This window comes from Bos indicus, chromosome 5, assembly GCF_029378745.1.
Source record: "Bos indicus isolate NIAB-ARS_2022 breed Sahiwal x Tharparkar chromosome 5, NIAB-ARS_B.indTharparkar_mat_pri_1.0, whole genome shotgun sequence".
NCBI lineage: Eukaryota > Metazoa > Chordata > Mammalia > Artiodactyla > Bovidae > Bos > Bos indicus.
Window position 1 is genome coordinate 83,850,006 of NC_091764.1, and position 17,538 is coordinate 83,867,543.

The 17,538-nt window shown below is 37.1% G+C and overlaps 1 protein-coding gene across 5 annotated transcripts in view; it reads right to left on the reverse strand.

Annotated features, from left to right (window-relative positions):
• Positions 1–868: 868 nt before the first annotated feature.
• Positions 869–17,538, reverse strand: part of RASSF8 (Ras association domain family member 8) — a 136,811-nt gene continuing 120,141 nt past the window's right edge. For all 5 annotated transcript variants that reach the window (XM_070789938.1, XM_070789940.1, XM_070789941.1 and 2 more), the window contains 3 exons: positions 8,339–9,228; positions 5,585–5,729; positions 869–4,970 (listed from right to left, as the gene is read on the reverse strand). In XM_070789938.1, the coding sequence (XP_070646039.1) occupies positions 4,849–4,970; positions 5,585–5,729; positions 8,339–9,228 (1,157 nt within the window). In that variant the 3' untranslated portion in view covers positions 869–4,848. The remainder of the gene's footprint in view (positions 4,971–5,584; positions 5,730–8,338; positions 9,229–17,538) is intronic.

Consider the following 17,538-nt stretch of genomic DNA (forward strand, 5'->3'; position numbering starts at 1 on the left):
TAGGAATCTGCCTGCCAATGCAGGAGATGCAACAGATGCAGGTTGAATCCCTGGGTCAGGAAGATCTCCTGGAGGAGGAAATGGCAACGCACTCCAGTATTCTTGCCTGGAGAATCCCATGGACAGAGGAGCCCTACAGTCCATGGGGCCACAAAGAGTTGAACACGACCGAGCACACATACACAGATGTTACTTTCACATTAATAATCGATTAGGGACTTTCCTGGCAGTCCAGTGGTTAAGGCTCTTTGCTAAACCAGGAGTCGGACGAGACAGCACACGCATGCAGAGATCAGACACGACTGAGTATCAGGATGCACGGGTAACCTAAGATCCCCCATGTCAAGCAGCGCAGTCAAAAAAATAAGGTGGTTAAAGTGTAGAGGCTGGTTACTGTATAACTGATTACGCAGTTTTATCACGGGATACAGGAAAGTACCTCAGTATCTGGAAGGACTAAATTCAAGGGCCCTGTGAACTACTTATGAGTTACGTAAAGTTCCGGGATGGTGGAACACACCTCCTACTGTGCCCATCATGCCACGTGGGAAGTCCTGAATTGTTCTTTCTCTTCCTTTCACTGGTGGTTTTAAAGAGATTTGGGAATACAGAGCTACAGTAATACATAATTTTTCTTTTACTTTTGAAATAAAAGCGAGGCATATTAGTTTAATTCAGTTTCACTTAGATGAAGCAGCTGTCTTGGCAGCAAGAGGTAATGCCTTACCTATAATAATTAACATTACTTTTAGAAAAATGTAACTCTATGTCACTGCTAGGCAGACCTTTTCTCTTGGGCATTTTTTTTTTTAAAGGAAATAAAATTATATTTTAAAATATTAAAGAAACAAGCCAGCAATTGTAATGCCCCAGTGAATCCTGAAAATTTATTATTTGGGAGAATATCAGATATTGATCCTTTGTTTTACAGCTCATGATAATTATCAGAAAATATACATTTTGAAATGACAGTCAAAAGAAAAGAAATAATTACATATAATACAGATTACAGGTATTTTACTTGTACATAAGCAAAGCAGTACTAAAAGCATACTTATGGGTTCATAGTAGGTGAACATGGCAATTTTCTGTTTAAAGCTGCAGCAACTCAAATCCTCTTCGGGTCAATAAAGAAAGACAGATTGAGAAATACATTTAGGGCTTATCACTGCGTCTGGCTGTAAACCTATTTTTTTAACCTTTCCCCTCCCCCCATATATATATGTATATACTTTATTGCCTTTATATTTCTGCTGGTTTAATATAATTAGTATACTAAATAGTTATCTGCATTTATTTGGTTTCTAAAAATATATAAAATGCATTGGAATAGAGCTCCTGCAGCTTTCAAGCAGTCACTGTCCTGGCATCGAAAGCTTATTCTGGAAACGTAAAGCAGCAATACTGAATCAATAGTGATTGTTTTGTCTTCTCCATACAGCTGATGGCCTTCAACCCAAACTGAAAAACACTGCAGCAAACAGCATAAACATGCAACTTAAAAAAAAACTGACATAATATAAAAGTAAGACTTAACGAGCTAAATTTTAATATCATATGGACTAATAAAGACAACTTTAGGTAGAAGAGGGATGCGAGCACAGCACTGTTATTTACATATAAATTAAGGCCCAATTTTTCCAAGGCAATGTACACAGGGAACCATCCATCTGCTCATGCCCTTTGCACACCTGAAGTCAAGAGTTTTTTTTTCCTTTTCCATGTTACTTCCTCAATCTGTTATTATAGTTCTAACTTGGAAAGGTGTTCACAGAAGTGGATTTAAATGACGTTTCTTTTCTTGAAAGGCCACTTTGCTCTTATTCACAAAGAAAATATTCTTTTAGTGCAGGTACAACACGTATTTATGTTCTGGAAGCGAGTGCTTTTTTGTTCTTCTTACACATTGTTAATATTCACATTTCACACTGTAAGTTCTGTGTTTTTACTATCTTAGTCTTGTTTTAGCTCTCATCTACAGTTAATCTGAACTACAGAAATTGATGACTAGCTCAGTGATGGCTGAGGGAATTAATTAATTGGGTAACTCCTATTAACACCAACTGAAATCTCACATATAAATTCCCCATGCATCAGGGAAAAAAAAAAAAGCTAACCAAAATATTTCATCAGAAAAAAAAAGGACTGAGGCAACCCACTACAGATCATTCTCTGAGGATGACAAACACTCCAAAGGGTCAAATATACTAATAGTATTTTAAATTATCCCTTGGTAAGGAAAAAAATCTTCTAATGTACTTAATACCTGTAGAAAATCACAATAAAACAACTTTCAGTGTAATAATAATTTAAAAAACTTATAATCTAATTTAGTATTCAGAAACTGAATATTCCCCCAGATGCAAAATTTTCTATTTAGCATTTTTGCATACCAGTGCCCACTTCCCCTCTCTGAAATATATCCAAAGATGTGGTACCTAATCTAACTCATTATATTTACAATAGATAAAAATGATCAGAAATAGACTAAGATATTTTTAAGATGTTCTAGGGAGATGAGTTTTCTTTCCTCTATTTTAAAAAAAGGCTTAGAAAAGATTTCTTAGAGATGTACTTCCAGAAGTTATATAACTGATTAAAAAGTACAGTTGCTCATTGTATTAATCAAATTCACATTTATATAATCTTCTTATCTAGGAAATAGTATTTCTATCTGTAATTAGGTCTGTGAAGATTATTTGGCAGCTTGAAAATTCAGATGAACTGTCAGGATCCGGCCAGCCTTTCTTTAAAGTTATTAGGTTAATGCTGATAATAATTGACAACAATTGAGTTGGATCCTGACTTTGTGTTTTTCATGGTATGCCCAGGCATCTTTGCAATGAAAAATTGCAAAGTCTAATATGTCTTCAGTTTAACGTTTTGATTTAAATAGAATGTAATCAATTTATAAAAATTGTTTTTCTTTGTGAATAAGATCTCAATTCTCTGAACAACAATAACAAAATGACCCAGTATAGAATGGAACCTTTTAAAAATAAGGCATATATCGGGCATACATAAACCATTATTATCAGAAAATCTACAAATTATTTTGATTTTTTAATTCTAATTTTTAAATATATATAGATATGAAATAACTATTACAAACTGAGAGCAAATGTGTATAGGTTGTGGTTATTAGGTAAGAATCATTGATTTATCAAGTTTTTTTGAAAAACAGTATAATGGCAAGGTCAACTTGATAATTCTAAGAACCCAAAGAAAATATCTTTAGTTGAGGTCTGCCATTTAGCTGGACTAGAAAAGGCAACTATGCATTATTACTTTCAGTTCAGAAGCTTCTATATATTGTCATAGCCATTCTTAAAAATTTTCACTGGAAACCTAAATATAGCAGCATTCTTAGCATTCATTAAACCAAAAATAAGTCAAATATGTTTAAAACATCCAAAGTTGCCCTCATGCATAGCGTATAACTTACATCTTTTTATTGTTACCATGGCATTAATATACTAACCCACTGTTATTCTGTTGCATGTCAATAATACAGACAATATGTTTTCCTCAGAATTAAAAACTATTTTAAATTTTAGAATAAAGTCTAAATTATATTGTACCAAATTCTGATCAGAGGGAATGTAAAAATGGCTAGGTATCTGACCACATCCATCCAGATAATCTGGTGCATCTCAGTTAGGTCAGTACTCATGGGAAGGGTGTTGACTCATTTTTGGTTTTATAAATAAGAAAATATATGCACAAAGGGAGCTTCATGTCCTGTAAAAGTCGAACTGAAAATTAATGAAAACGAACACTGAATTTAACTTTATTTCCTTAGTAAAAAGTACCTAACTCCAATCTACTTTCTGTCTAAATGACTGGAGAAATTGCAACCGTTTATAATGTACACAGTAAATTATGTGCAAGCAATAACTTATCCAGGGTGCTTTCAGCAATAGACCATACATACAAAGTGGGTTATTTTAAAAAATATATCACTTAAAGCAACCTTCCTGAAAATATCCTCAGACATCTCTAATGTGTCTATTATGGCAACTCTGAGGATCCATGAGACTAAAATAAAAGGCAGGGCAGAAACAAAACACCTCATGTTATGGGAAACCCCATGCCTGTTTGGAGAGATATTCAACAAGTGTATTTTTATTCAACAGTGTCTGAAGCACTGCAAACATTTTAAACATATATATAAAATTTACTTCATGAAAATATTTCCATTTTTGTATGCGGTCATTCCTATGCTGGAAATACTGTAAAGGAAAGATTAAACTTCAGATTAAAAAGAAAACCTGAATTCTCTCACCTAATTAAGCAGTGGCTAGGATGGGTTCACAATGGCAGAGCATCCTATGATACTTGTGGAGCTGTAAATCAGCAATGCGTGGAGTCTGGCGACATGCACACAAAGTCATTATCACACAGTATGTAATGTAATTCAGTCACAGGATAAGTATTAATAAAAAATATTAAAACATCAACATTCACTCATTAATTGATTACATGGAATAAATAAACTAAGTCAGTCACATATTTCTCTTCACTCTTAAGTCACGGTTTTATTTATGTATGCACACTGTATAATACTTTCCTAATGCTCTCAAAATGCTACAAATAAAAATGAAGGCTTGGCATTACAGCTGCTGGACAAAAACATCAACACTGTGGACGTGTGAAAACACAGTTTCTTTGTTCTTTAGCATCAGTGCACAGGGTATGGCTCCAAGTGGTATGCAACTTAGGACAGAAAAAAGATACGGTGGCTTGTGAAACAGATCCTCTGTTCATCATTGGCACAAAATCAAAGGAGGAATAATCTTCACCGTCCTTGGTACCTTTACTGGATCTGCACCCTGAAGACAGGTAATGTTATACATATATGCCTTCAGGATTAAAACCAGATGAGATAGGATTCTGTAGAATACGCAGGTTACTGGGGAGCTGCCGAGAGGAGCCAGGCCGCTTCAGAGACCCGGACTGGAATGGTGCCTCTAAACAAGAAACAGAGAAAATCGTTTGATGTTTGCACCAGTGACCTGGATATGAGAAATTAGAACTCTCCCTGTTCTCAAGAACCAAGTGATACAGAGTAATGACTGCACCCCCATAGGTTCTAGGTGAGAGGACAGGCTGAGTCTGCTTGACCCTCTCAGTTGATAAAATAGTTTCCAGTCATCTGATGAGTTCATGATCTTTTGAAAACGGTGAGCACTGTGCCTCTCTTTCTGGGTTGCTCATATCATATGCATAGGCAGATTTAGAACTGTCTTTTAAATACCAGCACAAATTAATAACAAAGACTTTTAGGAGAGGAAGAAGGGGCTTTAGGAACAGAGAGAAGTTACCACTCAATTTAATAGACCATGGCTCACACATATTTCAGGAAAAGTTTGCAAGGAAACAGTTTAAAATTAATGATAGGATATCTACCCATCTAAGTAAATAAATAACATAAATATTATTGATTCTTCCCAGAAAAAATTTTCTTTAAGTGACCCAAGAATCAGCTTTGAGTAGTAGGAGAATGTTGCAACCAAATGTAAGCAGTTTATTCAAAGTTAACAGTGAACATCAAGTTTTGAAAAAACAGTTTCTCAAATCTTACCCCTTTCTATGTCTGCATGCAAGGCCTCCACTTCAATGGGTTCCGCTGGCAGAACGGTGACTTTCGTCCCTGTCTGCTGGATAAACTGCTGGAGGTTGACTTGCCGCAGCTCTTTGGTCAACTGCTCCAATTCTTGTTCTTTGTCCTAGACGGAAGTTAAATTTTTTCTAAAATTTGAGGATTCACTATTGGCCAGCTACAGACATCCTGGTCACTGTCTACCTGCTACAGGCTTAAATGTGGGATGCTCACTTTCACAAGAGTGCTTGTAACAAACCCGGTTTATATTGACATACTGGGCCGAGGAGGTCAAGCTCACTCTGAGGCATGGGCCAAAAAATAGGCAAGTAAAAGACAACAGCTTCTTCAGTTTGTGCTTTTAAATGTCATGCCTTCCTCTGCTAGGAGTACACTATGGACCTGATGAAATAAATCTTTGTCTACAGACTTTCATGAATAAAATACTGGATTCCATCTATCCCAGTGTTTACAGCAATCTTGCTAAGCTCTTCATAACTATACTTCCCCATTATCTACTTCATAATAAGTGTTAGTCAATCAGTTGTGTCTGACTCTTTGTAACCCCATGGTGTGTAGCCCATCAGGCTCCTCTGTCCATGGAATTCTCGAGGCAAGAATACTGGAATGGGTTGCCATTTCCTTCTCCAGGGGATCTTCCTGACCCAGGTATTGAACTCAGGTCTCCACACTGCAGGCAGATTCTTTACCGACTGAGCCACAAGGGAAGCCCATCTACTTGATAATATACAGCAAAATTAATAGTCATTTGGTTCATGAGATTTGGGCTCCTTGTTTTTTTTTAAACTGTTTTTAAGTTTTCATGAAATGCTTTACTGAGATTTATGTTAGAGCACAAGGAAAGCAAGATTTCCACTATGGGGTTTTTAAATCCTTGACAAGCAGGTCTGTGAACTGAAGAGCTCTAAAGTAAGAAGAACAAGCTTGGATGGCCAGAAAGCTCCAAAAGCAAGGAGAGGCATTCTGTTATTCAAATGGACTTTCTTCTCTTTCTCTCTTAGGGCACTGTTAAGGAAAAGCAGCAGGGCCTCATCTAAGCTGGGTGAGTCTGAAGAACCAGTAAGGAGGGAAGAGAAAAGAGAAAGGAGTGGTTGTTTTTTGCTACTTTGAGTGTAGGGGGTACTTGGAGATATCTGAGTAATTTGATTCTCAGATACTTTTCACAGGAAGTGGGGTTTACTAATAACAATTTTCATAAATTAGTATGTAATATCAAGGCAATATTATTTCCAAATGTACCCTTAAGTGTCTAAATAAAGGGCTGACAGAGGATGAGAAGGTTGTATGGCATCACAGACTCAATGGATGTGAGTTTGAGCAAACTCCGGGAGATGGTGAAGGACAGGGAAGCCTGGCATGCTGCAGCCCATGGGGTTGCAAAAAAGTCGAACACGACTGAGCAACTGAACAGAACAGTACAATACTGACCAATCATAGGTTAACAACCTTCTATTACTGAGAAATTCCTGATTTTCCAAATTTTGGTGGTAGTTCTACCTCTTACCGTAATGAATTGCAGAGACAGGAAATCCTATCAGTTCCTCCTGAAACCTCAGCTTTCTCTGCTTGTGGAACTGTTCCTCCTCTAAAGCATCTCTTCTCAAACTCCAATGTGCACGGGTGCTATTTGGAGATGCTGTTACTACACACAGTCTGAATTTCTAACCATTGTGCCCTGAAGCCTCACGGTTCACTCTCTGATCCATGATTATAGAGCTTCTAAGCCAGCACTGTCCAAAAACTGAGCCCCTGAACACATGTGCTACTGAGCACTTGAAAAGAGGCCAAATATGACTAAAACAGAAATTTAACTTTATTTAATATTTTTAAACAGCTTTACTGAATATTATTTAACTTCAGTTTAAATGTAAGTAGCCAGGGACTTCCCTGGCACCACAGTGGTTAAGTGTGACTTCTGTCCCTGGTACGCCTCCTGACCAAAACACTAAAAATAAATAAATAAAACAGAAGCAATACTGTAACAAACTCAAAAAGGACTTTAAAAATGGTCCACATCCCCCCCGCCAAAAAATCTTTAAAAAAATGTTAAGTAACCATTTTATAATCAATTGTGTCTCCTCATTTCAGCTGTTAGAAACTGATACCTCTTTGCAACTCCCATAACATTTACCACCACATTGTCTTTCCAAGAATAGGCATCCAAGAAATATAAGCTGAGTGATCGTGGTCTGAGTGTGAAATATAAACGTTCCTGTATGTGCTTTAGAGATGGGAAAAAGTCAGGGAGGAACCTGCCCCTCTGGAGAGGAGAGAAGACGTGGTTAGTAACAAAGGAGAGGCGATTACATATGCAGACAGCTAGCCACACAGCCTTTGTGAACCACTTCTCGGTGATCTCTTTAGCTTTGGTTTCCCTACCGTTAAAAGGAGGAGGTCAGATTCACTACCTCCTCATTAGTGTCCACACCTGCTCTGAGGTTCTCATCTCCTGTCTCCAATTACCTAGTGCTGCCACTTCCACAGTTAAGAAAGCTGCTCTCATGGAAAAGGACCTGTGGCTCCAGCTCTCATCTTTGGTTTAGTCTCCTATCTTAGCATTGTCATAAGTCACAGAAATTCTAAGAAACTTATAAACCAAGGTAGGTTTCTAACTCTAAATGTAAGGGAAAATGAATAATCATTAAAGAAGATGCCAAAAGATATTCTTTTAAACAGATTAAAAAAAAACCATTCTTTTTATAAAAAGGTTCTTACCTGTAATCGTTTGGTGGCTTGGCCAAGAGATCTTTCCACAGCTTTAATACCATTTTCCAGCCTTAGACTCTGCTGGCCTTGAATGTCAATTTCCCCTCTGACCTTCCCGATCTTGCCTTTAACCTCTTCTTCATTTACTTGTGCCTCTTGGACTTCCCGTTGCAATTTTTCTGCTTCAAGACCACTTTCCATAGTCTGAATTTGAGCCAAATAGTCCTTTAACTTGCTTTCACATTCTGTTATTTTCTGTCTTATTTCTTGAAGTTGATCTTTCAGCTGTTTTTCATTTTCCTGTTCAATCTGTAATTCATTTTCCCAAAACTCTTCCTCTTCAATTTCTACATCATTTCTTTTGATCTTTTGCTCCAGGCGGACTATCTCCTCTTCAAGGTTAGAATTATATTTTTGCTCCCAAAATCGTATTTCTATTTCATTTGATTCTAGCTCTTTCTCAATGGATTGGAGCTTCTCCGTCTGCAAACGGATCAGCTTCTTCAACTCATCTGCGGTTGTTTTGCAGTTATTCAGCACCTTTTGCTTAAATTCAGTTTCTTTACCTTTTCCAAAAATGTCCATTAATCCTTTGGCACCTCCTGTAAATGTTAATGATTTCCTTTTAGGCTCTCTCCTTTTGATTGTTTTGTCAATCTGAGGCCTCAGTTTAGCTAAGGGGGGCAAACTCTGCCTGTACAAAGTCCTTTCAGGAACTCGAGCCACACTGTCCGACGTGGGTCGCTCACTGAGAGATGGCCCTGTGCGACGTAAGATCAGCTGTACGTCGCTAGCATACTGCCCCCACTTGTTTAAGGATATGATAGGGTTTTCATGAGGTGCTAGGTGCCTTTCAGTATCCCTCCACTTTTCTATAAGCGTGTACCTTCCAGTTCGACCTAGATAAAAAAGACAAAAATAAATTTTCAAGATGAGATATGTAATAGCTAAAATAATGTCTCCAAACAGAGGACCTATTGGATAATTGTGTTTTCTCAGTAAGTATCACATTCCAGTCTATGATGCCTTTAAAAACTTCACTCGAAGATACTGAACTCCTTAAGATATGTAACACATAAAATATGGGATGTGAATTGCATATACCCTTCAGACTTGCTTTAGAAAATCATCTTTATACTTTAAACCTCAATGAGAATCTTAACCTATCTTCCTGTCTGACTGCCCCGACCTCGTTTGGGGCAAGACCTCCTGTTGAAACTAAGGAGATCACTAGAGAGTTCTGCTGGAAGCCAGGACCTGGTTCCAGGAACCAGGAAGGACTTCAGAACTCGAGCAAATGTCTACTTGGTGAATCCCGCTAATTTCCCTGCACGTCAGGACTTGGGAAGCTTGGGGCCCCTGTTTCTCCTCCTGAAGGGAGACATGGAGCCAATGGAGCACCTGCTACTCAGCTAACAGGCATTGGACAGGCCTTTCCTCTGCCCTCACCTTCCTGTACACCTGTGGCAAATAAAAAAAAAAAATCACCTCAATGAAAACAACCCTTCAAAACAATTTCATATAAAAAGTGGGACCTGAAGAGAAGTCCTGTTCACTTTTGATAAATAATAACTTCAAAGAGTCTTTAAAAAAAAATTAACAAGGCAGAATGATACTATTAAAGAACAAAAATAGAATAAAATAATATTTATACTAAAATATACTGAATATAACAGTAATTATGGAAGATAAACATTCAGAAGACTTTCTGTCACTAGTTTGAATACACTTCCTAAATATTTCCATTTAAGATGTGTGGGTCAGATGGATATTAATTTGTGAAAAATGTCCATTAGACATCTGAAACTAATGTTATATATCAATGAAAGTGAAAGTTGCACAGTCATGTCTGACTCTTTACAAGCCCATCAACTGTAGCCTGCCAGGCTCCTCTGTCCATGGAATTCTCCAGGCCAGACTACTGGAGTGGGTAGCCATTCCTTTCTCCAGGGGAATGTTCCCAACCCAGGGATCGAACTCAGGTCTCCCTGAGCCACCGGGGAAGCCCCTATATATTAATGATATCTCAATTTTAAAAAGTATCCATTAATAGTTAATATTATTACCAGAAAACCTCACCCTGCCATCTAGCAATTATAATACTGGCATATACAGCTACAGATTTATTTTTTGTGTTTTCTTTTTTAATTTCATGAACTTCTGGACCAGTAGCAGTATTTCCTCAACTACTGGTCCAATAAATGGAAATCTGGATATGTCACATATGAACATCCACATATGCAATTCAAAAGCTGAAAAATGACATTGCTCTAAGTATATGTGTATGATCTTCTTTAAGGAAACCTGAATTTTGGATGCAGCTGAAAACTTGGAAGATTTGAAAGCAAACAGACTGGAGTTTTAATTTTGGGTAAATTACTGAATGGATGAACAGCATTCCTTCACTTCTACAATGGGGAGGGCAGGAGCACCTCACAGGTTCTGACAGTCAGTGTGTGTGTCCAACTCTTTGCGACCCCATGGACTGCAGCCCGCCAGGTTCCTCTATCCATGGGATTTTCCAGGCAAGAATACTGGAGCAGGTTGCATTTCCTACTCCAGGGAACCTTCCCAACCCAGGGATTGAACCCACGTCTCTGTGCCTCCTGCACCGGCAGGCGGATTCTTTATCACTGGCGTCATTAGTTGTTACTATTGTCGAAATACCTGGGCAAACAAGGAGACTGAAATGTCTTTGCACCCTGGATTTGGCTTTCTGGAATAAAAATGTTCTAAGATTTTCAGGTTAAAAATGACTGTAATTACCCGCAGAAAAACCACATGACCAATCTTCAAGGTTACACTCGCCCCACATGCATGCACTGCTTCAAAGACCACAGCACTGTGTGTTCCTGGCTCCAGTGTCTGTCAGTGACTCTTATTTAGGATCTCTCTCCTGCCACCTGGACCCCATGTCCTCACCAGTCTATATGAAGGGTTAGACAAGACCAGTAGAATGTTCTCTAATCCTACCAGGCCATGAAGCGTCTTTAAAAAGAAAACTGAATAATTACACTGTATGAACGAAATTAAAAAATTTAAGGCCTGTAACTGAGTCATAATTATATATAAAGCTGATTCTTCCAATGCTTAATGGTACTGCTACTCCATGAGAATGCCTTGGTAGATTATTTAATATTACTTTTACTGCCAGCGTTTCCTTTCTCTTAAATAATGCATATTTAGTGCAATTAGGCCAAAAAAAAAAAAAAAAAAAATACATCCAGCAACATAAAAAAGCTTTTTAAGAGGTAAATGAATTAATACTTTGATTTTATTATAGAAATTGGGTTTTAGATAGTTTATGTAAGAGTTAAATCCCATAATCATTGTTTTTAATACCTATTCTTGGCAAGGTCTTACAGAATCTGAATACTTCATTTAGACAGATTCCAATTCTTCCTGCAGAACTCCTTTTAGTGCAGTTTATTAAATGGATACATTTAGTTCTACCTTGTATACTATCTCAATGTAGCCTAAGACAAATAAAAATGAATATCTATCTATCTGTGGCATTTGTAGTTTAAAGCTTTTGGCTACCTGGGTCTGAATGCTATAATCTGTAATGAAAAATAAAATACTGGCTACACTTTAGAAGAGTTGAAGCAGTTGAGTATAATCCCAAGAATCATTAACTTCATATAATGAGGAAAATCACAAAGAGATTTTAGTGCATTAGGGGAATCTCACTGTATGAGTGACATCATTAAAAGGAGTAACACATGACTTTCCACCGAATTTAAGAGATTTTAGTGCATTAGGGGAATCTCACTGTATGAGTGACATCATTAAAAGGAGTAACACATGACTTTCCACCGAATTTAAGAGATTTTAGTGCATTAGGGGAATCTCACTGTATGAGTGACATCATTAAAAGGAGTAACACATGACTTTCCACCGAATTTAAGAGATTTTAGTGCATTAGGGGAATCTCACTGTATGAGTGACATCATTAAAAGGAGTAACACATGACTTTCCACCGAATTTAAAGTGGAATACATGACTATGAAGTAATATGAAGTTTTAGAAATATATACCCAAATATATACTCAAATATTCAAATATGAGTCATCCAGAAGCATTATGCCCTTATTTCAACCATTTAAAAAGAGTGGCAACTATTGTTTTAGAAACAATTTTAGGAAATTTCTTAGAGACAAAAAGTAAAATCATTTAAAAGTGTCACATCTTATTATTTATTCAACAAATATACACTGAACAGACATTTATCAGAAATAGTGTCAGGCCATGAGAATATATTCAATTAAACACCCTGATTATAAATGCTCTGCAGAAATTTTAGTTTTAACTGACATTTGATTTTTTCTCCAGTATCAAATTCTCCTTACTCCAAATATGAATAATGTATGTTCTTCAAAAGAACATGACAGAGACCTAGTACTGATTTCTTATGAATTTAATGCTAACATATCCTCCTGTTTCTGGACATATTATAAGTAATTTCAGTTAACATCGGACTTATTCTATATCTGTAGTGAAAAATCTATGCTGTCTGACTCAGTTTTTCTGACAATACTTTGCCCCTTGAGTTATAAACATTTTGAAATTAGTTAGTGAACCTAATTAATTCATTCCATAACGGTTTAGAATTCTTACAATAAACATTGCTCTGTAACAGAACTTATATTGTATCATATATATAAATACATACACACACACACACACACACATATTCACATATGGTCTCTTCCCTGGTGGCTCAGGTGGTACAGAATCTGCCTGCAATACCGGAGACCTGGGTTCAATCCCTGGTTTGGGAAGACCCTCTGGAGAAGGGAATGGCACCCGCATGGGATTTCCCAGGCAAGAAAACTGGAGTGGGTTGCTTCACAGAGGGATCTTCCTGACCCAGGAATCAAACCTGAGTCTTCTGCACTGGAAGGCGGATTATATACATATATATATATAATATATATATTTATATAATATATATTATATAAATTTCCTAGTGATATATGCAAGTATTCTGCAAATTTGTCAGTCATTTTCTATAGGTCCTGCATGCAGCTATTAAGGTAACTCACCATAGAGTATTTCTTATGATGACAGTGACACAGTATAACCTGGCAGCTAGCTGTGCTTTCAACACATTGTTATTCATTCACAGTATATCTTTCCAGTGTGTTGATGAGACTATCACATAATCACAGAATTATTGCATATTAATTTAGGACTTAGAGTTTTATTACAAACTTACTACCATTAAAAATAATGAACATTTATTGATTTCATAATGATTAACATTGAGTATGTCCCCTATATGCTAGGCTTTGTGTTGGTTACTTTACATAAATAGTATTAACCAAAATAACAGCTAACACATCAATATAAACCACTAAGTTTTGGGGGATTGTTTATTAATGCAGCGTAATCTTACCCATCCTGACTGATGCATGTTGTGAATTACATGTGTTCCCATTCGTTAAAATCTTTTAGGGATGTGGAAAATATAGAAGATACTTAGAATTATGGCTGATACACTATACTATTGCTATAAATATAAAAACTGTAAAAGATGATCTTGGTTATAAAAAAGCCATATATTTTACTACTAAGGATTTTTAGTTTTTGCTTCAATGTAATTCAGTCGGTAACTATATTTTCTAACAGTTGTCCACTGGGATTATAGAGGATATAAATAACGCAGTATAACAGTAGTTAACAGTGGGGTTCTTGAACCAGACTTCTGGTTTGATCCCAGGATGCTCCTTACCAGCTACTGGAGCTTGGGCAAGTCATTTAAGATCTCTGTGCCTTGCTCCATCACCTCCAAAACAGAGGTCAAACAGGGCTCTTCTCATAAGACTGTTGTGAGGGTTAAATGATGTGGAAAATTTAATTCCCAATTCAGTAGTGAAAAGTGAGACTTTAACTATGAAGCTTTATGGAGAGTGAAATCTTTTTTTTAAAGCTCATCTGTAGGTACATAGAAAGCACTGCTTGTAATGTTTACTTCTAGGAAGCAAGGTCAGGAGCGATTCTTTTACCTTCCCTGTGTTTTGCTAAATTTCAAAACAGTCTGCAATAGATAGTGCCACTTTGTAAGCAGATACAAAATTAACCAATTCATAATTTTCTAAAATTGATCATTTATATATGAAATTAAGAGTTAAATGTGATACATTATTTTCTTTACCTTCTCAAGGATCATATAACCTTATGGATGAATAGGACATTAGGTGGTCACCAAGTTCAGTCTGTACTGTACAGTTCAGCCTGCACCAATTTCAACCAAGTTCACAGAGCCTTTAAAAAATTCATTCATTTATTCTCAAGTATGTATGAGTGTCTACTACATGGTTTTAAGCTATGGCAATAAAGAATAAGCAAACAGTGGCAGGCAATACACAGCACGTGGATGAATGAATGTAGGTCTACTGTCTGTTATCCAACAGCTTTAAGGTCAGATATGCTAAAAATTAAGAATTTTTTGGATGACAGAAAGGTAGCAGAGTGCTATCCTGCAAGTCCACAGTCAAACATTGAAAATTCTTAAGTAAAATATATCAATTTCATGCCAAATTGAATAAATATAGATTAAAAACAGCCTCAGCTTCATATCAAATCAGACCAGTTTTTACTCCCAAATGAGTTCAAGGTATACAGGTATGGCTAACAAACTAACTATGATTAAATTTTTGGGTTTCAGAATTTTTTAGGTTTCAAAAATGTGGATAATGGATTGTGGCCTATAGGTAATGTATCGGGGTACAATAGAGAAAAATAAGAGTACAGCAGATGGGGAGTATGCGCATGTGTGTGGCTATGTGTGCGCAGGTGTGCATGGATGGGCAATCAGGGAGGGGCTCCGGGATACGATGGCATTAAGAGACCTACTTCAAAGCTTTTGCACAGCAAATGAAACAGAAACAAAATGAAAAGCAACCCACAAATTGGGAGAATATATTTGCACATGATGTGACCAAGAAGGGATTAATTTCCAAAAGTTACAAACAGCTCATGATGCTTAACAGCATCAAAACAAACAACCCAGTCAACAAGCGGGCAGAAGATCTAAACAGACATTTCTCCAAAGAACATATACAATAGGTACATGAAAGGTGTTTCATATGGCTAATGATTAGAGAAATGCAAATCAAAACTACAAGGAGATATCACTTCACACCAGTCAGAATAACTATCATCAAAAAATCCACAAATAATAAATGATGGAGAGGCTGTAGAAAGAAGGGAACCCTCCCACCCTGTTGGGGGGTATGTAAATTGGTACTCACACTCTGGAGAACAGTATGGAGATTCCTTAAAAAACTAAACAGAGAGCTACCATATGACCCTGCACTCCCACTCCTGGGCATATATCTGGAGAAAAACATGATCTAAAAGGATACATGCACCCCAGTGTTCACTGCGGCACTGTTTACATTAGCCAAGACAAGGAAGCAACCTAAATGTCCACTGACAGAGGAATGGATAAGGAAGATGTGGTACGTGTATATAATGGAATATTACTCAGCCATTAAAATGAAATAATGCCTCTTGCAGCAACATGGATATACTAGAGATTGCCATACTGAAAGAAGTAAGTCAGAGAAGGAGAAATATCCTATGACAACTCTTATACATAGAATCTAAAAAGAAATGATACAATTGTACATACTGTTATATTTAAAATGAATAACCAACAAGAACCTACTTACTGTATAGCTCAGGGAACTCTGCTCAATGTAATGTGGCAGCCTGGATGGGAGGGGAGCTTGGGGGAGAATGGATACATGTGTATATTTGGCTGAGTCCCTTTGCTGTTCACCTGAAACTATCACAACATTGCTAATCAGCTGTGAAAGTGAAAGTCGCTCAGTTGTGTCCGACTCTTTGCAATCCCATGGAATTCTGCAGGCCAGAATACTGGAGTGGGTAGCCTTTCCCTCCTCTAGGGGATCTTCCCAACCCAGGGATCGAACTGGGGTCTCCTGCATTGCAGGTAGATTCTTTACCAACTGAGCTATATTCCAATACAAAATAAAAAGTTAAAAGAAAAAGACCCAGTGCTAGCCAAAAATAAATAAGTAAATACAATTATTGAAAAATATTTTTAAAAAGATGACATTTAAGCAGTGAGCCAAGGAAGTGAATTTGGAAGATATCTGGGTGCACAGTATTCTCAGCAGGGAGAGGAACAGATACAAAGACTAAGGCAGAAATGTCTGATATATTTAAGAGGAAAGCAATCAACAGTGAGTGAGATTGTGGGTAGAGCAGGGATTCTTATAGGGTGCTGAAGACCAGTGCATGGACTTTAAATTTTTCTGAGTGAGTCTGGTGACTATTAAGGGTTTTGAGCAGAACACTGATGATAATGTGCATTTTCAAAGTATTACTTTAAATAAATCTGTTGAGAATAGGCTGGAGGGGATCAGAATGATACAGGGAAATGAGCTGGAAAGCCACTGCAAAAATCTGAGTGAGTCATGATGGTGGCTTATATCAAGCGTTAGTGGCTATGGGGAGGAGCAACATGATTCTGGATATACACTGAAGGTAGTGTGGGCAGGACTTGTTGATGGATTAGTTATAAGGCACTAGAGCAGGAAAAGAATCAAAGATTAATACAAATTTTATTTGTATTTATTTAATTAATACAAATTAAATACAAAATTTATTAATACAATTAATAAAAATTGTAATCAATACAATTAATACAAATAATCAAAGATAATACAAAGATTTTAGATCTAATCAATTAAAGTGTTACTGGTCTGCAATTCTGGGCTCAGCCCCTCGTCTCTGAGGTGTGGGTGGGGTCATTGTGACCTCAGCAATATGTGAACTGTGAACTACCATTTGTTCAAGCTGGTTTTAGAAAAGGCAGAGGAACCAGAGATCAAATTGCCAACATCCACTGGATCATGGAAAAAGCGAGAGTTCCAGAAAAACATCTATTTCTGCTTTATTGACTATGCCAAAGCCTTTGACTGTGTGGATCACAACAAACTGTGGAAAATTCTGAAAGAGATGGGAATACCAGACCACCTGATCTGCCTCTTGAGAAACCTGTATGCAGATCAGGAAGCAACAGTTAGAACTGGACATGGAACGACTGGTTCCAAATAGGAAAAGGAGTACGTCAAGGCTGTATATTGTCACCCTGCTTATTTAACTTCTATGCAGAGTACATCAAGAGAAATGCTGGGCTGGATGAAGCACAAGCTGGAATCAAGATTGCCAGG